General features: G+C 36.5%; 1 protein-coding gene across 1 annotated transcript in view; it reads left to right on the forward strand.

Moving 5' to 3' along the window:
* Positions 1-14,818, forward strand: part of LOC127549193 (formin-1-like) — a 54,358-nt gene extending 39,540 nt beyond the window's left edge. The window contains exon 2 of the mRNA XM_051977023.1: positions 12,678-14,818. Coding sequence (XP_051832983.1) covers positions 12,809-14,713 — 1,905 coding nt within the window. The 5' untranslated portion in view covers positions 12,678-12,808 and the 3' untranslated portion in view covers positions 14,714-14,818. The remainder of the gene's footprint in view (positions 1-12,677) is intronic.
* The last annotated feature ends 12,076 nt before the right edge of the window (positions 14,819-26,894 follow it).

Below are 26,894 nucleotides of genomic sequence, written 5' to 3' on the forward strand. Positions count from 1 at the left end.
TCATCCGTCCTCTCTCCTCAGAACTTTAGGGCTGAGACTCTAAGATGCGAGCAAATACCTACCTGGATTGTTTGAAGGAATTTGTTTTCAGAATATTCCCTACACTAATGAAATCACAAGTTCTATCCCAACCAAATAGAAAATTCAATACCAGAAGGGACCCAAGGCTTTTTAATGATATAAGATTGGAACAAAACTGGTAGATCTAGTAAGCTTTAAATATGGGACTGGTGGCAAATAACAAATACAATTCTGTAAAAATATTAAGCCCCTCCTGTGGACCAAGTATTGTCCTATGTGTCAGAGTTACAAAAATGAAAAATAACATGTTTCTGACCCTAAGTAGTCTGCAGAGTAGGTGACACAGAAGATAGAATGCTGGACCTAGACTCAGGAACACATCTTCCCAAGTCCAAATCAAGCTGCTTGTGTGACCCTGCGCAAATCACTTAACCCTCTTTGTCTTAATTTTCTCATTTTTAAAAATGAGTTGGAGAAAGAAATGGCAAATCACTTCAGCACCCATTCCAAGAAAACCCCAAATGGGGTTCAACAAAGAGTCGGATATGACTAAAAAATTACTGAATGAAGACTAAAAGTTTACAAAAGAAGAACCGTGTATGCTTCTAAGTGTAGTACAAAATCAATTATGATAGGGGGAAAAAAAGCTGAGCCCTGAAAAAAGAGAAGGATTTTGACAGAAACGAGAAGGGAATATCTATTTATCTAAATATATACACAATATGAAAGTATATCTCTCTATATAGAACTATACATATATATATATATATAATATACATATACAAATATACATGTACCTATATGCATTTATGTATATACTTATGTTTTTTGCAGGTCCTACCTTATTCTACCTGAAATATGTATATATGTCTATACAGATCAAAGAAGGAGAGAAAGGTCCCATTCATGCAGAAATATTTGTAGTAGTAACTTTTGTCATGGCTAAAAACTGAAAGATAAGAGAGTACCTATTGAATAAATGAACAAATTATGGTGTATGAATATAAAGTAATATTATTGTGTTGTTAAAAAAAAAAGTGTGTGTGGAGGGGTGGGACTTCAGTGAAGACTTGAATAAAGTAATGCAGAGTGAAGTAAATATTACCAAGAGAATGATATATACAATAACAATAAGAGTGTAAAAAAAAAGAAAAACAATTTTTGAAAGAATAAAAAAATTCTGATCAAAGTAAAGGCCAACCATGATTCTTGGGAACCAGTAATGAAGCATGTTATCCACCTCTTTGCAGAGAAATGACAGATTCAAGAAGCAGAATGAAGCATATATTTTTGGATATGGACAACATAGGAATTTTTAATGCATATTTATTATGAGTTTCTTTTCCTTTTTAAAAAAAAATTGGATTGGGGAGAACTGGGGAATATAGAGGGATCATGTTCAAAAGTAAAATTAAAAGATGAGAAGAAAGGCTATGAGGAATTTTAACTAGAATGACTTTGAAAGGATGTGCTGAATTTATTACATGCTTACAAAGAAAATCAAGTTCTACAGAATAGAGATTTCATTTCTGTTTATAAGTATTTCCTGTTCTATAATGTATGTGGAAATGTTTATTTTATTTAGCATTGTCAAGTCCAGAATAAACATATGCACAACAATAACAAAAACAACCAAATCCCAGCTACCTAGAATTGTTTAATGTATAGAAACAAAACAATGGCTGTGGACATAAAAGTATAAAGAACGTTTCAACATTATTATTTAAAATAATTATCACCTATCCAGATACATAGAAAGTAAAGTGTTTTAATAAGGAGGGATAAAATTTGCATGTGATTTTCAAGATTTTTTTTTTTTATATTTATCACCTTTTCTATTGTTTTATATTTTAGAATTAACCAATTTTGCTTCTGGAAGAAGAAAGACAGGGTAACTTTTACACTCTTATGTTCTTTGTTCATATTTCCTCAAAAGATTAGAGGCTTTTAAGAAAATGAATAGATTATATCCCATACAAAGGGAGAAAGGAAGATCTAAGAGAACATAAGAGAAAAAGATGAAAAACAGATAGCCCAGAGGAATAAATGTTAACTAACTCTCCTTTCCTCTATTTCAGCCCATAGTAACTAGTTAACGGCTCAGGTAATTTAAACTTTTTAGCTTCTTTTGAAAGAGAAGAAATGCAGAGTGGTATAGGGAGTAGAGAGTTGACTTAGAACAGGACCCAATAGTGACAATGACACTACATAAAAACAGGCAAATTACCTGATTTCCCCGTGTTCTCAAAACAAATCTCTGAGATTGTAAATTGCAGAGAAGTCACATGCAGATCTACTTACATCCCTTACTCAATAAACTTTCCTCTTGCTCTGTTTGTCACAGAACCCTAATAACATAGCCACCAACCTATTTAGTCATCTCAGACATTATTTCTTGCCCTGTACTCTTCATTCCAGTAACACTGGCCTCCTGACTGTTCCACAAGATACTCCATTTTTCAATTATGGACATTCTCTGGTTTAAACCCATGCTTGGTGGGCTTTCCTTCCTCTGTTCTAATCACTGACCCCCTGCCATCCTTGGATCCCAGCTAATCCTATTTTCTTCAGGAAGCCTTCCCTAGCTCTTCTTAATTCTAGTGTCTTCCCTCTGTAGGTATTTCCTACTTATCCACTGTAGTTTGTTTTGTATATATTTGTTTGTATGTTATCCCCTCATTAGATTTGAAAGCCCTTTGAAGGCAGGAATTGTTTTTTTCCTCTTTCCTATATCCCCAAAGCTTAATACAGTACCTGGAACATAGTAGATGCTTAATAAATATTGATTGATTGAGCCTGGTAAAGAAAGTTCCTCCCCTGGAGGTCCTAATACTAATAAAATCACAGGGCCAGCCCTTATCCCTTCAAAGAAAGATAAGAGGTTAAAGCAGTGTCAGCTAATAGCAGCATTTTCTTGATAAATAAGGACAAAAAAGGCAAGATAAAACTCTATGAGTAAGTCTATGAGTAAGCAGATTTCTTGATTTTTTTTCCCATAAAGAAAAATGGTACACTGGGGAAGATGTGGGAAAATAAATGAGTGAACACAGCAGTATATAGTTCCTACTCTCATAGCATCCTATATAAGAATTAAATGGATGTTGTGGACTCAAACTGAAATATTTTAGATTTAGTATTTAGAGGGCATGACATTGTCAGGTACTGAGTAGAGAAATATTTGAACTAGGCTTTTGTTTTCCAGCCAGAATTATTTAAGAAACCTGTCACTAGACATAATAGCTATAGCTGATTTCTTACATATTATTTTAAGCCAATGTAAATACAATTTCAATTACATTTCAGTGGTGGGAATAGAGAATATAAAATTACAGAAAGGCAGAGTCCAGCATGATATAGAAATGTATATAGTTAATATTTTATATATTATTTATAAAAAAACTGTATTTTATAAAACGCTTCTTAAAATTAGAACTGTTCCAAAGTAGAATGGACTAATTTTAGAGGCAATGGTTTTCCCATCACTGACGACTTTTAAGTTACCCATTTGTGAAGAATAAGGGAGGGAAGGACCCTGATGGATTCCATGACCTCTGAGGTCCCTTCCAATTCTTAAAATTGTATGATAGATTTCTTTGAGGAATAGATTATATTAGTCCTTGATGTGGATAGAGGGAAGGAAGGAAGGAAGGAAGGGAAAAAAGAAAGGAGGGAGAGAAGGAAGGAAGGAAGGAAGGAAAAAGGAAGGAAGGAAGGAAGGAAGGAAGAAATGGAAAAGAGGGAGAGAAGGAAGGAGGGAGAAAGGAAGGAAAAGAGGGAATTTCTAAAATATTTTCTGTAAGACATTTTCCAGTTTGAATAGAATGAGAAATTACTAGCTTACTGGGAAAAGAATTAAAGAAGCAATTCACCACAGAATTATGGTTTTGTGAGAAAATGAGAAAATGTCAGTCTGGGATTTGACTGTGGAAGGGAAAGGGTTGGAAGGCATGGATACTTTAAAACTAAATAAAACTAGAGAAGGTCACTTGGTAGACCAAATTAAGATGTATAATTTAGTGTGTGGCTCCCATGGAGCTGTTAGATTGCAGTAAAGATATGGTGAAGCAATTCAGTTTGAATTAGTTGGATGAGCTCAGCATGGAATTGTAGTCACTGTGTATTTTTGTCCTCTGAAATGCTTTTCTTTGTGTTTTCCTTTTTTCTCTTAAGACTGTGATTTCTTTTTCCTTTTTACTCTCCCATGTGGAAAATATGTGTAGTGACTCAGTTAAGAACTCTGACTTTCTAATGGGTTGTCAGAGAGACGGGTTAGTCCCAGTTTATAAACATTTTTTTTTTTTTGAAATGGGCCTTCCAGGAAGACCTTGGCAGAAGGTTGAAGACCATTTGCTTAGGACAGAGATAGCTATTTTGCTTTTGTGAGGGAGACCTTTGTAAGGTTTCTTGGCCATGTAGGAGATGTGACCAGATATTATTCTGAGTTAGCAGGTTGGAAACTTATGACTTAGTTTTCTTCTTCAGTTCATGAGGGATTTGAAAATTGATGACACAAGTGTTGTGTTTGGCCAAGCTCAAAATCTGGCAGAGATGCTGGACTGCTGAGCAAATTCTCATTGCCTTTTCTTTGGTTGAGAAAGCTGTTGGGGGGAAACTGTGGCCTGGGATTAAAGCTTTGGGTACATTGCCATGGCCCCAGTGGGAATTCAATACATATTCATTAGTGATGGTAGAAGAAGTGCCACCACATCATAGACATTTTAAAACTTGGGATGGGGGAGGGTAGAGTAGGAGAACTTAAAGAAAAGCAATTTGAACATGGCATTCTGGGTTAACCCAATTTAAATCATTTGTATCCTAGATGCTTAGAACCACATGTAGCCAGTTCTAAAACTTATTTCAGGACCACAAAACAAACACTTTGATTTATTTATTATTTAATTATGAGAAGGATTATTTTAAGAGTGTGCCTTAAAGTGTAGGCAAAAATTTTAATACTCAAATGATTAAATATTATTTATACTATGTTGCATGTAAAATACAATGTACATTCATGTAAATAGGGCTATAAATTGGTTCAAATTCACTTTTGTCATCTGATGAACTTTATTGTTTTAGCCCATAATTTAGAATGTGGAATAATGGTTTTTCCTTAGAAGACCTGTTGAAATAAAAAGATCTAGAAAAGGGTATTATTATTTCTTATCTTCTTATAATATATAAGAAACTCAGAAAATAAGGATTTATGCCATGAGTTTCAGTTCTAATTGGCAATTAGATTTGGGCTTCCAAACTCTTCTAGCAGGCTATTCATGTCAGAATTTTTATTCATGTGTTCATCTTTCTGTAATATATATTTTCCAAATTGCCTGTATGTCCTCCCAAGCTCTGAAATGTTGTTAAAGCAAGCCACATTAAATACATAACTTATGTTTGCTGATCTCATTTATTAACATCTAATTTTGTTCCTAGTTTGTGGGCTTTTCACCTCTTGATACAGATAGAAAACTCAATAACAGATAGGAAAAGTCTCCCAAGTAAAAGCACACAGAAGATGGTGTTAGTTTTTCCTGGATTTTATAACAGGCAATAACTAAGAAACTAGAGATGGCAACAAATAATATCACTGTTACCAAGGGCTATCTTCAGTTAATGTTAGGAAGGAGAAAGAAAAGGACTCAATATTTATAGATACAGTATGGATTATAGAATCAATTATGGACTTCGAGCTGGAAGGAAACTTAAAACTATTTAGTCAGGGACAGGAAGGCTTGGTTTCAAATCTAACCTCAGACACTTATTAGCTGTGTGATCCTAGGCAAGTCATTCTACCCTATTTGCCTGAATTTTCTCTTTTGTAAAATGAGCTGAAAAAGGAAATGAAAAAGTGCTCCAGAAAACCTCAAATGAGGTCATGAAGAATTGGACATGACTGAAACAACTGAACAACAACAAAGTCTCATCATTTTTACAGATGATGAAATTGAAGCCTTGAGAGGTCAAATTAATTCTCAAGGTCACACAGGTAACATATGACAGAATCAGGAATTGAATAAGGATTCTCTCACACCAAGAGCAGTGCTCTTTTGGCTGTTCCATGTAATTGTAGAGCTGTGGACTTGAAATCAAGAAATCCAAGTTATGGTGCTAGCACTAACATTGCCTTTCTATCAGCTTGGGTAAATTATAAACCCTCTTATTATATCCAGAATGTTAAATAGGCTCAAAACTATGCCAAGATAAGGTAAAAGTAGAAAAAATTTAGGTTGGTAACTTGAAAGAAGGAAATTGTATTTTCAAAGAGTTGTCACTCTTTGAACAAAGAAAGTTTCTGTCTGAACCAAAATGGCAGAATGAAGAACATAGTATGGAAGTTTCAGAAAGGTAGACTTTTTTTTTTACTTAATGGTATTTTAATTTTTTTTCTAGTTACATGTAAAGTTAGTTGTTTTTTTTTAAATAAGATTTTGAATTACAAAATTTTCTTCCTCTCTTTCTCTCCCCATTCCCCAGGGGGTTATGTTAAACATATTTCTTCATTAGTCATATTGTGAATAAAGAAGTCAGAACAAAAGGGGAAAACTATGGAAAAGAAAGAACAGAAAATAAACCCCAAAAAGTAAATATAGAATTCTTTGATCTGCAGTCAGACTCCATAGTTCTTTCTCTGGAAGTGCATAGCATTTTCTGTCACAAATTTTTTGGAATTGTCTTGGATCATTGTATTGCTGAGAAGAGCTAAGTCAATCTTTATTACATTCACTTTTTCAGGTAGCAGTGAAAAAGTATCAAATGAGTAGGTTAAGGTAACAAGAGATGAAGTCATTTTATTTTTCTAGACCTCAATTATTTCATGTAGAATAGGAGGGGGTTGGATTGGTTTCCAAGATACTTTCCAGCTCTAACTTTCCATGATATTGTGACCCTTCTTTTGAGGAGTAAAGTATAAAAAAGAGACGAATTTGTAGGTTCATAAAAACTCAGGATCATAGGATCAATAAACCTAAAGTCAGAAGGGATCTTGCAGACCTCTTGATCCAGTGCTTTCATTTCACAGGTGAAGGAACCAAGAAGATCCAGAAAAGCTAAATGATTAGCTAGGATTTGAACTAAGTCCTCTGACTCCAATCCTGGTATTTTTTCTTCTTTCTCCTGTCACACATCTCTATCATGGACTGCCAGACGTGGAAGGATCTTGGAATATGATCTAGCCCAACTCTGAGGCCCAGTGACATGAAGTGACTTGTTCATAGTCCCACAGTCACAGAGCCCGGACTGAAGCCTAGATCTTCTGATCTAAAGTCCAGGCCTAGGTTTTTACTGGGATGAAATAATAATTGGGCATAGTAATTTACTGGGTAACTAGGTGGTTCAGTGGATAGAGCACCAAGTCTGAAGTCTAGCTTTGTGACCCTGGACAAGTCTACTGACTTCAGTTTCCTCATCTATAAAATGAACTGTAGAAGGAAATGAAATTACTCCAATATATTTGCCAAGAAAATCCCAAATTTGTTTATGGAGAGTCAGACATGACTGAAAAACAACAACAACAATAAAATTACAAAACTTTTTTTTTTTTGCTCATTGTCCTTTGAATCTTACAAGCAAATCTCTCAGTTAAATACCAAAATATTATTATTTCTGTTTTTAGATGAAAAACTTTCTGAGTATCAGAAAAATTAGGTTAAGTGATTTCTGTCATAGTCACACATCCAGCAAGTAGCAGAGGTACTAGATCTCAGTTGTTGAAGTCCACAGCATTGGAAAGTGAGGACTAACTGTCTCTCAAAACAAAATAGCTTTAAGAAGACATCATCTTGAACATTGCAGTCATAATAAATGAACTAATTATTTTCTCATCAATGCTTCCTCCCTTTAATTCCTCTGCACTTTTTTATTTTGCTTATTGTCTTTTGAAACTCACAAGGGACTCTGTGAGACAGGTACTAAACATGCTATTATTCTTGTTTTATAGATAAAGAAACTGAGAAGTTAGGTTAAATGATTTCTCCCTTAGCCATATATCCAGCAAGTAACAGAAGCATGATTGAAAGCTAGATTTTTTTGGTTTCTTGTCTCTCCCTCCCCTTTTTTCTAATAAAATTATCCAGTGATTCTTAGAGAAGTAAAGTTAATCAGTAGAAAGCATTGGGCTAATATTGTCTTTTGACTATGAGGAATTAATTAGGTTATTAGAACCATTTTCATAGATTTTTAAAAGGCTCATTAATATTCCCATTTCAACTCATGAGAGCAGTTTTGTAGAGATCCTTGGCATTGTTTATGGATCATTTCTCTGATACTGATTACTCAGGACCCGGGAAAGATGAAAAGACAATAAGATTTAGGAGAGCAAATTTGCCCCTGTGGAGAAAAGGTGGACAAAGGAAGAAAGAACAGCTGAAAAGTCTCCATTTCCCACAATAAGAAATTTCAGAGTAAAGCTATTTTCTCTTCCCTCTGAATTGAAATTCAAATCTTTCTTCACACTTGTCCTATATTTATAGCTTATGTCAGTCATAATTTTGCTTGGTGAAGGGTTGGGCATTAGTGTTATTCTATTGTTTATTCAATTGAGGGAAACTTAAAACAGAAAAGAAAATCCAATGTTACATTCTGTACAAGTACTGATCTGTAGGAAAAGCCAAGAAGAATTTTATATATGTGAATCTGCCTAAGTAGACTCTGCTTTAGGGAAAATTATGTGCAGGCAAAGTTTATCTTTAATATCCTTCTGTTTCATTTTTATGGCCTTCCACTCTCTTCTGCAGGTACCAAGGTCCTTTGTGCCACTTCTTAGCTGATTAACTTCCCACTCAAACCTCCAAGACTTCTTCATTAATTATTGCTTTTTTTTTTTTCCTTCCCTAATAAAATGTTATTTGTAGTATACAGGGATTATGTGCTAGAACCAGCTCATTGTAAAATTTGCATTGTGAGCATTTATACTTCAAAAATTGGCAAACTCTCCAAACCAACTCATGATTTATTGTTTTCTTTATTGTCTAGATTTTAGAAAGTGATGAAGAAAATGTTAATAATGAAGATAAAACTGAAATGTGTATCATGCATATATTTCATTTCTAGTGAACTTCTTTCAATTTTCTTCTTGGCATTTTTAGGTGTTTCAATGGTACTATCCCACAGTTGTTTGTTAAATATTCATTCAAACACAATTGTTGAATGACTCATTTCTTGATCAGCTGAAAGTGCACTGGGGAGACCTGGGTTTGAATCTCAAGTCTGATACCTAAATTATAAAAACACCTAAACTTAAAAAAAATATAAAGAGGAGGCAGCTAGTTGATGTAGTAAATAGAGCACCAGCCCTGAAATCAGGAGGATCTGAGTTCAAATCTGGCCTCAGACACTTGACACTTCCTGGTTGGTTGACCCTGGGCAAGTCACTTAACCCCAATTGCCTCAGCAAAAAAATAAAATAAAATTACTTGACTTCTACGGGACTCAGTTTCCCAGTTTCCTCAGCTCTTGGCCTAGTAAAACAACTTTTCTGGGTTTCAATTTATTTATCAAATAGGAGTAATGATATCTGTACTACCTGCCTTGTAGGGTGTTGTAAATAAATACCTTATTGACTATAAATTTGACAAGTAAATATTAATTATCAATTTAAAAGTAATATAATAGTAGCTGACAATTGGTTTTAATGCATCACCTCTTCCAAGGAGTAGCTTCATTTTATTAGACCTGGAAATAAATCAATCCAAAGAAATGAATTGTTAGTGGTAGAGTTTCAGGAGCCAAGATAACCTGGACCTTCCTGATACCTGATTTAGAGCTAGAACAGATCTTGTAAGTTATCTAGCTCAGTCTCCTCATTTTAAAGATGAGGACACTGAGGATTAGATACTTAAGATTATACAGATAATAAACGGCAGAATTGTAAAGCCAACCAAGCTCCTGTAACCTTAACTCCAACACTCTTTGTCTTACACTGCTTAACCTTGTATCCTGGTTTGGCTTTACATGTTTTTATTGTGGTGTTTCTTTTTTTTAATTTTATTTATTTTTAATATTATAATTTTTATTAAGTGCTAGGAATATAGAAAAAGATAAGAAACAAAAACCAAAAATTACTCTTTGCTTTCTAGGAGTTCACAGTCTAGTGGTTAAGACCACATTTAAACAACTGTTTACAAATAAGATAAATACAAAATAAAATAGTGATAATCTCAGAAGCATTAAGATTGAAAAGTTCTGGGAAAGGCTTCTTGCAGAAGGTGGGATTTTAGCTGCCACGTGGAGAAATCAGAAGGTGGAAGTACAGAAGGAGAGGTGTTGAAGGCAGGGTAGGAAGATGTAAGAAGAGTGCAGAGGTAGGAAGGACCAAATTATGAAGGATTTTAAAAGCCAGAATTTTTATATTTGATTTTGGAAGTACAAGGGGAGCCCTAGAGTAAATAGGCTTACCTTGTAACAAATAAAAAATATATGGAGCTTCAGGTGGCCTTAGAAAAGCAGAAGGGAATTAACCAGATGAGAAACATTGAGGTGTTAGCTGAATAGCTGGTTCATCAGAAATTGGGGCCTAAAAGGTGGTGATGGTTGTTTTGGATGCCTGTGTATGTGTGTTCTCTCCACCAGAAAATCTCAATCTCTTTACACCCCAGGAAACTGTTTTTATGAAGTGATGTGATCAAAAATATCATCCCCTGGTGTTTGATGATGAGCCTCTCTAAATGCAGCTAGCCCTGTCTTAGACATACTGCCTGTCACTGGACTTTCACTTGAAGCCCTTCAAGCTCTGTATAATCCACTGGCAGAGCCAATGTCATTGCTAATGTCATGTATAAGTATGGGAGGCAGTGTTTTAATGGAATAAACAAATAAACAGCTTTCAAACTATGGAACCCGCTGTATAGAGAAGAAAGGATTTGATTCATCCTTGTAAAATAATACCAGACACAGTGATACTTAACAGTGCTTATCTTCCCTCTTGCTTACCCCAAGATCTTAAAGCACTCATTCTCCTTAACCTCAGAATCTCTAAAAGAGAGTACATGTAATTTGGTAACCACGACAAGTTTAATAACCTAAAACTGCACTGAGATTTTTGAGATACATTTGAAATACATATACCCAATCTCCTGACTTCTTCCAAGTGTCAATGAAAATCCATCTTCTGCAAGAAGCTTTCCCAGTATATTTTAATATTAATGGTTTTTTTGAGATTATTGCCATTTTATCTTATATTTATCTTGTTGGTAAACAGTTGTTTAAATGTGGTCTTTCCAATTAGACTGTGAATTCCTTGAGAGCAACAAGTTGAAGGAGAACTGAGGCACCAAAGTATAAAAGACATTAGAGTCTTACATTTAATCCCACTGAATTTCTGGCATGGTCAATAATAATACTGGTTGGCATTTATATAATACTATAAAGGAAAGGAACATTGATAGCATTATAACATAGAATTGCTAAGTGGTGTGATGGATAGAGCCCTATACTTTGAATCATAAGGTCTTAGTTTAAATGTGGTCTCACACTTACTAACTATGTGATCTTTGGCAAGTCATTTAACCCCTAATTGCCTTAGTTCCTCATCTGTAAAATGGGTCATACTGGAGAAGAAATATCAAATCATTCCAGTGTCTTTGTCAATAAAACACCATGAACAATGTCCTTGAGATCACCCAGAGTCAGACATGACTGAACAGCAACAATAACAAAATAAAAAAGGGATTAAGTATAGTTCCAGGTACTGTGCTAAGCATTTTTCACAAATATTATCTCATTTGATCCTTACAACAATTCTACACAGTAAAAGCCATATATTATCTTCATTTTATACTTGAGAAAACTGAGGCAACTGAGGCGGAGAGAAATGAAGTGAGTTCTTAGAGCATTGTAACTAGTAAGTGCCTGAGGCCAGATTTGAAGTCAGATTTTCCGACTTTAAGCCTAGGACCCTGCACCACCAGCTGCCCCAGTGCTATATAAATCTTAACATTATTATTATTTCATTTGATCCTCCCAACAATTCTATAAGGTAGATGTAATTATTATCCCCATTTAATTTTATATTTAGGGAAACTGGAGCCAAAAAAAAATTAAATGATTTTTTTTGGAACCACTTTGCTAGTAGAGCTATCTGAGGCAATATCAGAACCCAGGTCTTTCCAGAATTTCATGTCTAACACTCTGTTCATTTTGCCATGTAAATGCTTCCACAAGGTTTGCAAAGTGCTTTGTATATGTTATCCTATTTGATCCTCACAACCACCCTGTAAGGTAAGTTTGATTATTCCCATTTTACAGATGAGGAAAGTGGAGAAACTGAGAAAGATTAAGTGACTTGTCTAGGTTATATAATGAGGAAAAATGAGAATTTATATCCCACTGATTTCAAGTTCTGTTCTCTACCCTACTAAACCACCTAGCATCAAGAATACTTCCCCCATTTTTTTTTTTTAATCCTAAGGTCCTCTATGTAATAACCTCCAAATTTCTGGAAAGACTGGGCTAGTCATGGATAAGGCAGAAGGTAAGTCTACTCCCTGGGCAATGCTGGTGGATTAAATAGTGAACCTTAATTAGCATCTTTGTAAAATCCAGAGGTTGTCCGAGGTGATTCCCAAGATCCCGAATAGTCCTAGATCCTGTGATCATAAGTTCTGTCTGATTTGTACAAACTCTGTTAGCCAAGCTACTTTTCTCTCCCTCGTTCCTTCTTGCAGGCACCCTTATTCCTGAAGACGACTGTCAGCTGCCTTCTGTGCTTTCCCACCATCACATGGCCTACCACTAAAGGCTGAGAATCTCCGCCACAGACAGACCACTCTGATGCATGAATAATTAGGTGAGCATAATGGAAGGCACTCACTCCACCCTTCAGTTGCACAAACCCATTACCGAACTCTGCTACATCAGCTTCTATCTTCCAAAGGGGAAAGTCAGAGGATTTTCATATAAGGGCACTGTAACTCTAGACAAATCCAATAAAGGGTTTCATAACTGCTATCAAGTCAGGGAGGGGTCAGATACCATCAGCCTCATGCAGCAGCCATATGAGAATCCGGGGGACATTTTTTTCAAACAAACCACTACAAAAGATATCCTCATTGAGCTCTACAAGCTCACTGCGGAGAAGGAGCGGCTCCTAGCCAATCTGCTGAGCTCACACCACATCCTGGGGATTAAGATGGGGAACCAGGAGGGGAAGCTTCCTGAGCTGTCTGGGGGCCTGGAATTTGAGGATGACTCTTTCCAGAGTTCGGGGGGCGTTCAGGGGGAGCCATCGGCAGGCTCTTTGGACAAGAGGACAACTCTGAAGAACAAAAAAAACAAGAGGTTTGGCAAGCGAAGGGAAAGCTTTGAGGAGCTCCTGCAGAAGAGAGCGAGAAAGAAAGAGCAAGGGGGTCAAGAATCCGCTTCTGGGTCAGGAAGGGACAGGCTTTCGTCAGGCAGCTGCCCTTCTCCCTTCTTGACAAGGCCTAATCGGCATCTGGAGGACAGGGGGAACTTGCCCCCGAATAGGAATTTTTCCTCCCCACGTCGGAGGAGAGAGAGCTATTCTGCAGAAACTCCCAGGCCACTAGAGTTAGAGCCGGACCCTAGGGCCTCTGTGGCTGCCTTTGAGAATGTTGCACTGGGAGGGGAGTTGCTGCCTGCGGGCGGCAGCTCCCCCAGGTCTGCTGTCCGAGGGGTTCAGGTGGCCCAGGGCAGGCCCCGTAGGGCTGACCAGCAGCAAGCTGGCTTATCAGACAGGGGCGAGACCCCTGAGAAGGGCCCAGAAGCAGAGAGGTGGGGGGAGAAACTGACCAAGAAGACTCGAAGAAAGAGACCGGTCACCAGAGTGGTGACCAAAGTCCAGGATCTGTCCGCTCAGGTGCAGAGAGTTGTTAAAAGCCTCCCTGAATCTGAGGAAACGAACACCTCTCTTCATGGCCAAGACCGAGGGAAAGGGACCCCCCTCCCCTCTGCCATCCAGTCCGAGTGTTTCCCCAAAGCAGATCTCCTCACCCTCCCTGGAGAGGAGGTGCCTGCTCAGCCAACCGGGAGGCAGGGGAAGCGGCCATTGAGGGACAGGGCTGGGGCCCTGGCCAGAGAGCCAGCCCCTCTTCCCAAAGAATCTTCCAGCCTGGGGGGAGCCGTGAACAAAGCCCTCCTGAAGGTTATGCAGAGTGAGAGTCTAGATGAAGTCAATGAGTGGAAAAGACTGGGTCTCCCTGACACCAGAAAACCTGTCTGGCCCTTCCCAGAGGCCAGGATCGGGAAAGCTGGCCCGGCCCAGAGCAGCCCCCAAGCCTGGCCTTCTAGTGGCTCCCACAAAGTGGACCCTGGCTCTCCTTTTCCCAGGACAAAAGAGAAGAGGCCTTCCCCACCATCGCCGGCACCTGTCACCACTCTGTTTAATAATTCATCTCCACCATCCAGTACGCCTAGACAAATGTCACCTGTTCCATCTCTTTTATCTTCAAGGCTTCCCAGCCCCCAGCTGCATCACCGTATCCTCCGGCTCCCTCCCCAGCCAAGTGAGAGGGAAGCTGCCCTCGGGGACAGCAGGAAGCCAGGCAGCTCCTGCGGGCCTCCCGCGGCTGACCCCTCTGCGCTGCAGCCTTCTCCCAGGGTTACAGAGACCGAAGGAGCCGGGCTGGCCTCCCTCCGAGCGGGCCTGCCTTGCTTGGAGCCGGGAGAACGTTTGGACAAGGGGCTCGAGCCAGGAAAGGCAGCTGCTTTGTCCCAGCATCAGCTGCCTTCAGGTGAGTCCTGATTTAAAATGTCCTAAATCTGTCCCTGTGCTTCTCAACCCATTCTGCATCCAGAGCCCAGCTAGCAGTGAGATCAAAAGTGTCTCCTGATCAATTAGCCAAGTGGCCCGTCTACCTCCTGGCACTTGGTGGGAGGATAGGGGATAAGGGTGAGGGAGGGAAGGGTCAGTCTGAGAGAACTGATTCCTAGAGCTTTCTTTTCAAATGCTTTTTTCTTTGCTTTCTGGATCTGTCCACCAAAACTTGGGGAAGAGATAGGCAGAAGAGGGCTGGCAACCTGTTGGTTTTGCGTTTGATTATTGGATAATGGACCTCTTGATCCCTGAATCAGCAGGAAACTTAAACACGTGTTGTGTATATATACGACTGTTTAAACTCAAGTTGAAATCAGTCACTCCCTAGCTGAAGTTCCAACTGAAGAAGCTTTGGAGGCCATTAGGCTAACTTTCCTCTGGTAAAACACCAGGTGCTGATTCTATCCCAGCTGAGATTTATAAGGTGGGGGTGGAGGAGGGGAAGAAGGGGGGAGGGGAGGAAAAAGGGAAGAGTCCATTGCTCATACAAAAACTGACTGCAATTCTCCAGATTATGGCAGAGGAAGTTACGCCCACAGTTTAAGGATGCCTCCATTGTCCATCTTTTATACATATATGTGTGTGCATATGTGTATATACACACACACATACAGATTGAAAAGTTCTTGTGTTTTGAGGAACCACAAAACCTTACACATTCATCAGAAGGGTGTGTGTGTGTGTGTGTGTGTGTGTGTGTGTGTGTGTGTGTGTGTGTGTGTGTTGTGTGTTGTGTGTTGTGTATAATATTAAACCCAAGATTTCCTTGGTACAGGGAGCCCTCTGTAAGGGGCTTTCTCTAACAGTGCAGATGGGAATCTTCTCTAATGTCAAGTTTTAGTGTTGTCTGGGGGCGTTGAAAAGTTAAATTCCTTGCCTATAGTGATATCTTCAGTCTATGTCAGAGAACCCAGGTCTTCCCAACTGAGGCTGGTTTTCTGTCTATTTCATACCATTTCTCTAATTTTTTTTAAAAAGTATTTTAAAGTCTTCAGTCATGTTTACTCTGTTAATTTATGACCCTGATACATGATGCTAACCTAAGCTCTAACTCAGCTTGTTTTTTCCATTTCACACTCTCGGTTCTGATGGACATAGAAGTACAACTTGTTCACCCTGACTTGGGTTACTATGGTTACTGATTCGACATTATAACCTTTAAATGACTGACCTGGATGATGTATTGGATTTTGGTTATAATTAGTATGGGTGACACCATCGGAAGAGACAATTATACTTAGGCTCTTTCAAACCTTCTGTGCTAATCTGTAAGTACTGTGAGAACCAAATAAGACTTTTATAAAAAGTGTCACTTCTGTAGTGCTCACATCAGTCATTCTAATCTGTTAATGTCTAATTAGGCTAATATGGTAAAACATTCACCACTCTTATCTTAGGTTGTATCTTCAGTGCTTTCTCTTTCAGGCTTCCTTTTGTGATACATAGCCAATGGCAATGTCTAAATAATGTTTTATATTCTGATCTGTTGCTGTCTTGGTTCTATATCCACAAATTGTGGGGAGAGATGAAAAGCATCCTAATTTTTGTGATAGTAATAGCTAGCGTTTAAATAGAGCTTTCATGTTTGTAAAGTATTTCCCAAATATTATCTCATTTGATTCTTATAACAACCCTAAGTTGTAGGTGCTATTCTTACTCTTATTTTATAGATGAGGAAACTGAAGCAGACAGAAGTTATTCTTGCCCAGAATTATATAGCTAATATATGTCTGAGGCCATATTTGAACTCTGTTCTTCCTAACATCTATCCACTGCCCTACTTACTGATGTACACATTCAATTATTAGAAAGCAATCTAAAATGTGATATATTTTTGTTGACTTTATAATTTATATTGTTTGGAAAATATCCAATTTCCTGTAAATTAAAAAACCTAGATTACATTTAATAATACCCCATAATAATTGCTTTGCAGGTTTCTTTCATAAGATTTTGACTTTATTTGGTAAAACTATTTTTTTCTTATGCTAAATTAACTACCTGGAAAAGGTATAGAGTATTCTCTATAGAAATTGAAGACTTAAATAAACTTATAGAGATTGGCTTTCTGGAGGCAGGAAATTCAGCTTTGTTAGTCTCTGGAGAGATACTTTTTTCCAGGTTACTCATAGATTTAGAATTGCTTTGCCACTTTTTTTTCCAACACACAATAGGTGTTAAATCAATTATTTATTTGTTAATTTCGTATTTCCCTTTTCTTTCTCTCTATTTTTGCTACCAAGGTATATTGTAAAGGGAAAATACTTAGTAAATATTGATGAACTGGAATTCAAATACTACATCATGCACTTTCTAGCTATGTGACCCTAACAAATGGATCTACTGATATGTCTTTTCATTGAATTATTTTTATCTTTTGGGTCATCCATTCATCATTATCCTGAGGAATGGTGTGAGTCTATAATAGTAGGTGTGTAATAAATCAATTACTGAAATTAGAGGAATTCCTTGTGTTTCTGATTTTTTAGAGACAAGAAGTGGGGGGAAGCAAATCAAACAACTTCTCTTTGAGCCATAATCCTTTTGTTCAGAAATTCAGGAACGGTTTATAGAAAGAAATTTCTCAAAAAAATGGAAGAAAGAATTCTCCATGCTTTGGTTTCTTCCATTTAAATAAAGCAATTGGACAGATGATCTCCAAGGTTCTGCCATCTACCTCTACTATTCTAGATCTTTGTATCTTGGGTGACTTCTATTTGATTTGCCTGGGAAAGGTCAACTATCAATGTCTATGATGTCTGTCTCTGCCTTCTATTTTTCTTTTCCCACTTAATCCCAAAGGACACTGTAGTTCAAATAGTTCACAGTACAAATCTCCAGCAGACATAGAGAGGCACATTATCCACTTATTCCCCCACAGAGCACCAGCCTATTCTCTGGAGTCTCCTCTGGTGTTAGGTATTAACCAGGTTGAGTTTACGGTCAGTGGAAATCTATTTCCTGTGGAAATAATTTCCAGGTATTTTATTGAAACTGTGTGACAAAGATTATCAAAAGCTCTCATTAACAGCAAAAGGAAAGGATTAAGGCTGCCAAAAATAATCAAATACCTTCCCATCTGAAGGAATCTTTCACACTATAGGTAAGCAGCAACATCAAAAAAGGAATTAAATCCAAATTCTCTCTATACAGTAGCCAGCAAAGTTGTCATCACTACCTAATGCAGACTGATTAATCTAGTCCCCTTTTCACCAAGGAGGAAGAAGATAACGAGGGTGACTGATGAATCACTGTGAGTATAAATGTTGACTCAACCCTCAGTTATCTGGCTTTTTCTGATTTATTCAAGATTGGTACAATTGTAAAAAGCTCTTTCTTTGTCTTAATAGACAAGTAGACCTTAACTGCCATGGGCCATCTAGCGTTGACTCTAAGAACAGTTAGATGTTACATATGTTTCTTCATTTCCCTGAGTTAAAGGTGGCATCCCAGTGGATAGAAATGGAGCAGAAAAACATTGCCTTATGTCATTTTTGTATAAGAAAGTATAACTACTCAACTAGTTTTATACTATCAAAATACATGCCTTAGAATCAGCTGAATGTCTCTGTTCTTGAAATGCTAAACTCAACCACTGTATTTCCTATTTTACAGCAGTAAAAAGTGAAATATTACTAGGTTTTTTCCCCTCTTCACATCTTCTTTTATGCTATGAATCCTGGTTACTTAGATTTGGCAAAACTTGATACACGTATATAGAAATCCCCAGTTCCTCATTCTTCTTTCCACACAGGTGTCTTTTCTGAAGGCAGTAACATCAATCATCTGAGTACCTACAGTGTGCTGAAACATAGTGGTAGAGGCTGGGAATTGAAAGGCAAAAATGAAACAGTCTATTCTCTCAAAGGACTTTTGCTATATTGTGAAAGATAAAATATATGTGTATATACACATTATGCATATATATATATATATGTATATATATATATACACACACACACACACACACACATACACCCCTCAAACACACACACTTAAAATAGACATTATCTATAGGGTATATGTATTTACATGGATAAACATTTTATTTGTATGTATGTAGAATATATATGTGTGTGTATGTGCACTCACACACAATAAATAAATGAAAGATAATGGAGAGGAGAAGATTGCACCTCCTGAAGGGAGGGAGGGATCAGGAAATAGATGTTGCTTGAGTTGGGGTTGAGGAAAACAAGGGATTCTAAGAGTTGGTGAGATGGAGGGAGTTCCAGGCATGAGAGATGGTCAGCACAAAAGTACAAATAGGAGATAAAAGGCCATGTGAGAAAAAGCAAGGCGGCCAGTGTGATTGGACCACAGCACATAGAAAAGAGAGCAATGTATAATAAAGGTTGGATGATAGGTTGTCACTTGGTGGGGCCAGGTTTTCAAGTACTTTAAAAATCAAATGGAGGAGTGAGTCAACTGAAGACAGATTTTATTTATCTTGCTTATTACATTTGAGTAGATCCATCATCTCATGGATGTGGATATTTTTCCAACCAGTACAAATTGAAACTCAGCCACATCTTCTTATCCTGTATGGTTTGGGTTCTTGTCTTTCCATGGATCTTCCATAGTGACTCAGCTCAATATATTATACACCTCTCTCTCATTCTTTTTAATATTTGGGGAATTCTAGGTCAAAACTTTGCCTGGAAATTAGAGAGATAGAGAAATAGATAAATAGACATATCTTTTGATGAGTGTATCTATCTATATACATATAATATAATATAGTATATAGAGAGAGTCGTATCTATCATCTATCAATCAGTCATCTTTATCATAAAAAGTCACACTTTGTGGGATTAGCTAATATATATATAAAATATATCTGCAGCAAAATGCCCCTTATATACAGGTTGAACATAATATTTTCACAAATTATTTAGGTCATTCTCCATTACAGAAAAAGCCTTTGGTGGAAGGCAATAATAATGATCCTCTCTATAGTAATATTTGGGGGTCTTGTTGCTGGGTGCGGCTTTCCAGCATTTATGTTTTTATGAATAGATTCTTTTAAAATCAAAAGAATCATGTGAATTTTTGCTTAGTCTTGTGTTCAGGAAATAGCATAAGTGCTCTGGGGCCCACCTAATAAACAATCTGATGTCATTGTTCTTTTAGTGGAGAAACTGAAATTATGCTTTAGGCATATATTCTTTTATTGTGAAAGATTTTGTTGATTCTTGTGTGTTCAGGTCTTCTGACTATTAGTAAAAAAGCAAGCTATAGTGGGGAAAATAGGCTAGCTTTGGAGTCAGAGGGTTCAGGTTCAAATCTTTGCTCTATTGCTGAATCTCCATAAGTGACATAAGTGAATATAGAGTCCTATAATTCTCGTAGAGGCATCTACTTCAACTGCTAAATCTGCTTGGTCCAGGAACTCATCATAGTTCAGGAACAACCCTTAGTCCTAGAACTCTTCTGGTTTGCTCTGACAGTTTGGTCTAGCAATATTTTTATTTTTCTATTCCTGCTATGAAATTGTGCTACTGCAGCTACCAGCATCATCCAGGTAGATATCCCTCATGGCTCAGCTACTTCTATTCACTGAAGTAAAACCACTTATGCCTTAGGTTTTCCTCCAGGGAGCTGAAGTTTGTGCCACGTACAGTCTTCTTTTCTGGCTCTCTAGATCTAATTCTTTTCTATCTGGTTCTCCAATCTTCCTTTTATTTTATTTTCCTGAAAGTCACTATAAATCTTATCTAATCTCAATAGGCCACCAAACAGGAAGAAATCCTTTCATTCCTCTCTAATTTAATCTTTATCTTACCTTCCACAAAGGCTGTTTTTAAACTCTTATTTCTTCAAGCATCCTTACCCTATCTTTCCCTGACCTTTAAAGTTAAAGGATATCTCCATAGTGTATGTGAAAGGATAAGGCTGGCTAGAAGTGGAAAATAGTCACCTGTACCTTTTACCTTAAAAGTATTGGTCATCTATGATACGAACTATATGATACATTTTTAGAAAGATTTTTATTTAAGAAAGACTAAATAAAAATGCTCTGATTTTTAAAATGATTGATCTTAAGCTCTCTGGAAAGCTTAGCTATATAAAGTTACTCATTTTTAGAGAATTCTGGTCAGATAAATTTTTATTATAACTGAGTCCTGGTAGACAACAGGATTTAATCAATATATGTTTTAGTCATTTCAATTTTTAAATAGCCTACATATTTGCATATAAGAGGAAGCATGGTGTGTGTGTGTGTATATATATATATTAGCTAAAAGACTGGATATGTAATTAGGTAGAACTGAACTCAAATCCAATCTCAGATACTTACTGGTTTTATGACCTTGCAAAAGTCACCTAAACCCAAAGTTTTAGTTTCCTCATCTGCAAAATGAGAGTAATAATAATAATAGCAATCCATAGTATTGTTGTAAGGATCAAATGAGATAAAGTATGTAAGGCACTTTCAAATATTAATACTCCATATAACTATGAGCTATCATTATTGAATGCTTTATACTTTACAAAGTGATTTATATTATCTTATGTTATTCTATTACAGAGTTGTACCCTAAGTAAATGTATGAATTAGGTATTACCATTTATCTTATAGCAGCCATCCTAAATGCAGAAATTTTATCTAGGATGAAATTAATCATCTTGAATAGGATTTGCCTTGTTATCCTAGCTTTAAAAATGTCTAGGGAAAAACAACAGCTTAATCATGCATGTAAACACCGGCCCACTTTTCAAGGAAATTAGATAAGGTCTAAAAGTGAGGACTTCAATAAAAATTTGTGTTACCATATAATGCTAATGTACTTTAATCTATCACTTTGCATAGATATTGAAATAAGCCAATTCTTATCTATATGACCTTGAGCAAGTTATTTTCTCTTTTTGGTGTCAGTTCCCTCAACTATAGAATGGAATGGGATAGTTGAACTGAAGGATCTCTATAAAGTCTCCTCCTTATTATAATTCCAATGATTTCTTCACTGTTACATCCTATAATCATTTTTTTGTCAGATGGGATTAATGTGGTGGCTTTTAAACTTTCTCTTCATTCCTAATCTCTCTATTTTAGCTCTCATTCTTCATATCTAATTTTCAATTTATTTTCCTTTCCTCACTTACACTTGACCTCATCCTTTTCATTAACACCTAACCATAGATTATGTGGCTTTCCGAAAAATTACAAATACGTCAAACTTTTTCCCAATTTTTTAAAAGCTATATGGGGTTTCATTTATTCAGGTTTAAATGCATCTAGTCTAAAATATAAGATAATTTTGTTTATTTGTCTTTATTTAGTAGTACCTACTTTAGATGAACTCCTTGAGAGAAGGAATATGGTATAGAGTGTAGGCAATTAAATTAGAAAACAAGAAACCATGGGATCAAGCCATAAACTCTTGATACATACCCACTGTGTGGGTCAGAAACCGTTTAATAAAAAAAAGCTGGAGAGATCTCTAGAAGCAAAGTAAAGTTTATTATACATTCTCTCGAGAATGGGGCATCCCACCCATCAGCAGACTATCAAAGGGAGGAAGCACTGTAGGGGGGCAGGGTCAATGCTTTTAATCCCTAATGCACATTCCCTCTCCCACCACTGACCCTCATCCTTATTGGCTGAGGATCTTACATTCTAAATGCAGGAACTACCCGAGAAATTGAACTTGACCAATAAGTACATAATTGTCCATATTTGGTTGAAATTGGGAGGCTAACGGGGAGGAGACTTTAAGTATGCCCTTAGGGGGATAGCAGGGAGGAGACTTTAAGTATGCCCTTAGGGGAGGAGACTTTAAGTATGCCCTTAGGGGGATAGCAGGGAGGAGACTTTAAGTATGCCCTTAGGGGAGGAGACTTTAAGTATGCCCTTAGGGGGCTAGCAGGGAGGAGACTTTAAGTATGCCCTTGACTTAATGCTTAAAGTCCTTCAGACCTACTCACACTTTGAAATAGATGAAACCTTACTCAATTTTCACCACTGTCTTGAAAGATCTCACCTTATCTCATTCACCACTGTGAGAATAGAGAGAAACACCTCAGTATTGCGATGGATAGAGTTCTGGGTCTGAGTTTAAAGTTAGCCTGAGATCCTTATTAGCTATGTGAACTTGGATAGGTCACTGTCCGCTTGCCTTAGATGCTATCCTCATTTTATAGCTGAGAAAACTATCTCCTAGATTTGTGAGGATCAAATGAGGCAATATTTACAGAGGGCCTTGAACAATACCTGGTACATAAGAGGCACTTAATAAATTCTTGTACCTTTCTCCCTACTCTCATTCCTCTTCTTATGACTCTAATCAAGTTGCTTATTTGGGGGATTATGGCCAAATATTTTATTATCAATTTCAGAGAAGGTGACAATTTATATGAATAGAGGAGAAAAGTCTCTCACTTAGAAGTTCTTTATAACAATGATATCAAGCATCTATTCCCTATTCTTAAATTCCCAGAAAATACAGGGCATCTTCATTTTTCTTTATGTAAGACTCATTAAAGTATCATGCTATGATCATTTTTATAGAATTGAATACTATGTTTGTAAATTAATATAACTGCCCAATAAAACCATCTTTCTGCTTATCCCATATATTGGATTTTATGCATGGTTTTGAGGAATACCTTGCTGACTTCTGCTGATAAATGAGTATTTTTTAAATCTTTTTTTTTTTATGCCCCACCCATATCTTTTGATCTTGACTAGCTCTTTGATTTGCAAATATATAAATAGAAACAAAAAGTGTGCTTTAGTTAGGAGAAACATATGATATTGTTATTGTTTGTCCTTTGTTCTCTAAGAGGACCATGACATCAGGGAGGTGATGCCATGGCATGTAAGTGAATTGGATTTAAGTGAGGGAGGGCTGTGCAAGGTCACCTGCTTCACTTTCCCCTCCAGAACCATCTGGGTCCAGTGGCCAGATATAGATTAAGATGACTAGAGATGCCCCTAGATGGAGGAGACCTTGACCTTTTTAAGCTAAGGTCTTCAACAGGTCTTAGTTCATCTGAGGCTGCAATCATTCACTGATTAAGGATAGGGAGCAATTGAGGCAAAGAATTTCCTCTTTCAAGAGTTATGATGATACATGATAATTTAATTTTCTATTTTTATAGAGTACCATATTGCTTTATAATTAATGCTTTTTAATATAGCTTGAGCTAAAGTTATCAAGCTGTGCATACCCTTTGATCCAGCAGTGTTTCTACTGGGCTTATATCCCAAAGAGATACTAAAGAAAGGAAAGGGACCTGTATGTGCCAAAATGTTTGTGGCAGCCCTGTTTGTAGTGGCTAGAAGCTGGAAAATGAATGGATGCCCATCAATTGGAGAATGGTTGAGTAAATTGTGGTATATGAACGTTATGGAATATTATTGTTCTGTAAGGAACGACCAGCAGGATGAATACAGAGAGGACTGGCGAGACTTACATGAACTGATGCTGAGTGAAATGAGCAGAACCAGGAGATCATTATATACCTCAATAACGATACTGTTTGAGGATGTATTCTGATGGAAGTGGACCTCTTTGATAAAGAGAGCCTTAATTGATCAAAGATGGACAGAAGCAGCTACACCCAGAGAAAGAACACTGGAAATGAATATAAACTGCTTGCATTTATGTTTTTCCTCCCGGGTTATTCATACCTTCTGAATTCAATTCTCCCTGTGCAACAAGAAAACTGTTTGGTTCTGCACACATATATTGTATCTAGGATATACTGCAACCCATTCAACATGTAAAGGACTCTTGCCATCTGGGTGGAGGGAGGGAGGGGAAAAATCGGAACAGAAGTGAATGCAAGGGATAATGCTGTAAAAAATTACCCTGGCATGCGTTCTATGGATAAAAAAATTATTAAAAAATTAAAAAAAATAATATAGCTTGAGCTTTGGGAAGTGATTTGCCTACTTTCCTTCCCCCATTTTCTCATTTGTTTCTTTATCTTTTATTTCCCCACATGAGTTTTGTTATTATTATGTCTAATACTATAAAGTATCCTTTTATAATTTAAATGGTCAGGTCCTTCATTGTTAGAAGAACTTGCCTATTGACCTTCTCTCCAGTAATTTAGATCTCACTTTTATTTTTGTAAAAAATGTTTTATAGTTGAATTTTTATAGAACTTCTATTTTCTCTAATATCTATCATTAGATATTTAATGCATTTCTTAAAAATGGAATTTCTCTCTTTTTCAGTAATACATAGAAATATTGATTTTTGATGGATTTCTTTTGTATGCTGCTACTTTATTGAAACTTTCTTTGATTGGTTTTCTAGGTAAACTGTCTTCTTAACTGCATTGAAATAATGGTCTATTTTGGTTTGGGTTTCTTAATTTCTTTCTCTTGACTTTTTTGTTATAGCTTAGATTTCTCATACTATATCTGCTAACCACAGAGGTAGTAAACATCTTTGTTCCATCTTTTTATCACAGACTCGTATTTGGAATTGGAAGGTTTTTAGAGTGAAACTAATTATCTCCTTATTTGACATCTGAAGAAATTGAGGAGGGATAAGGTTAAATGATTCACATTATCTCTTGCCAGAAGCAAATGGCAGAGACAGAGTTTTGAACCCAGATTTTTTGACTAAAAGTCCCATACTTTTTACAGGAATACTTGTGTGAACTGAATCTTTACGGTTGCCGTAATAGTTTCAAATTAAATAAGGTATTTGGAAGGATTTGCATGTTGCACTGAACTAGAAATTTTCTTCAAAGTGCATATGCTTGGCAGTCTTTACCAAATTTTTCTTTCTCTTACTATTGAGTTAAAACTATTTAACAGGGTTCAGCCCATGAAATATCTATTGTCCATGTCTGAAAATATCATAAAGTAAAACAAACACTATTTTATTACTTACTGTTCCTGGTGGAGGAATTACAGTCATAGAGTAATGTCAAAAGCAAACTTTTTTTTTTATTATTAGGGAAGTATTCTTGCTATGGTTAAAAATGCTGTTAGTGTCTTCCTAAAAGTTCTTAGACCATGATATATTTCCTGCTTCTAATCATCTCTTTTACTGTCCTACCCAACCACTACCATAGTATACTTTGATCTTTCTATCAATAGATTTATGATTTTACACATGTAGACATTCCCTCTCTTAACATTAAACATCATGAACTTCCCATGCCTTATCTTCATATATAAATCTTGTCCAAGTCTTATCATAAATCTTCCAAAGAAAGTCTCGACAATGTAATGAGGACCTTTCTTTAGTTTTCTTAATGTTGTAATGTTATCATCTGTCACTTATCTCTCAGTCTTGCTATGTGAACAAATTCCTTTTTCAGTCATAGATCTATGATAATATTTTTATTTCTACTTTTGTGTAATTTTTTGTTGGTAATATGTCACCACCTATTAATTTCTATTATGTACTTCTTCATCCCCTTCTGATTAATGCATAGTTTCAATTCTTTAGAAAATCTGGCATTCCATGTCTTGTTGACATAAAATTTCAACAGAAACATCTTAATTTTTTATGAAGTAATGGAAAAACTGGTATTTAATTTAAATATGTCTTGTGAAATTTGAAATTAGACAACAGTTTCTTTTGCCTGTCTAAATTAGTTCTTCTTCATCATACCCACAACTTATGGTATAGTTTTATGTCTGACCTTTGATTTCTAATTATACTGAATACATCTATAACCTTAGTTCATTATGATTGAAGTTAGAAGAAATCTTAGTGATGATATGGACTAACTCTCTCATTTTTGCAAATGAGGAAACTGATATTTAGAGTATAATTTACGTAATTTGCTCACAGTATCACAGGAAGTACTCCAGAGAGCCAAGATCATATACCTCCTATAACTGTCTTCTACTGACACAAATCCATTATGCTTTCCATTAGACCATATTGGACTATCGTGCTAATTTCTGACTTCCAGTTATTAGTTATGTTTTCATTATGGCACCTTGGCTTACCTGATTTTGTTTTTTGGTAAGATTGTCCACCAACTTGGTCTTACTGGATAACCTAAGAGAGAGTAGAAAATTATTAAGAGTTTCAAATATATATAGACTCAGAAGATTTGTGAGTTTAGGAATTTGTCCATATGTCTAGTGAGCAGTAAGTGGTATTTGAAAGTGAAGGAGTCAGGAATG

This window comes from Antechinus flavipes, chromosome 2, assembly GCF_016432865.1.
Source record: "Antechinus flavipes isolate AdamAnt ecotype Samford, QLD, Australia chromosome 2, AdamAnt_v2, whole genome shotgun sequence".
Taxonomy (NCBI): domain Eukaryota; kingdom Metazoa; phylum Chordata; class Mammalia; order Dasyuromorphia; family Dasyuridae; genus Antechinus; species Antechinus flavipes.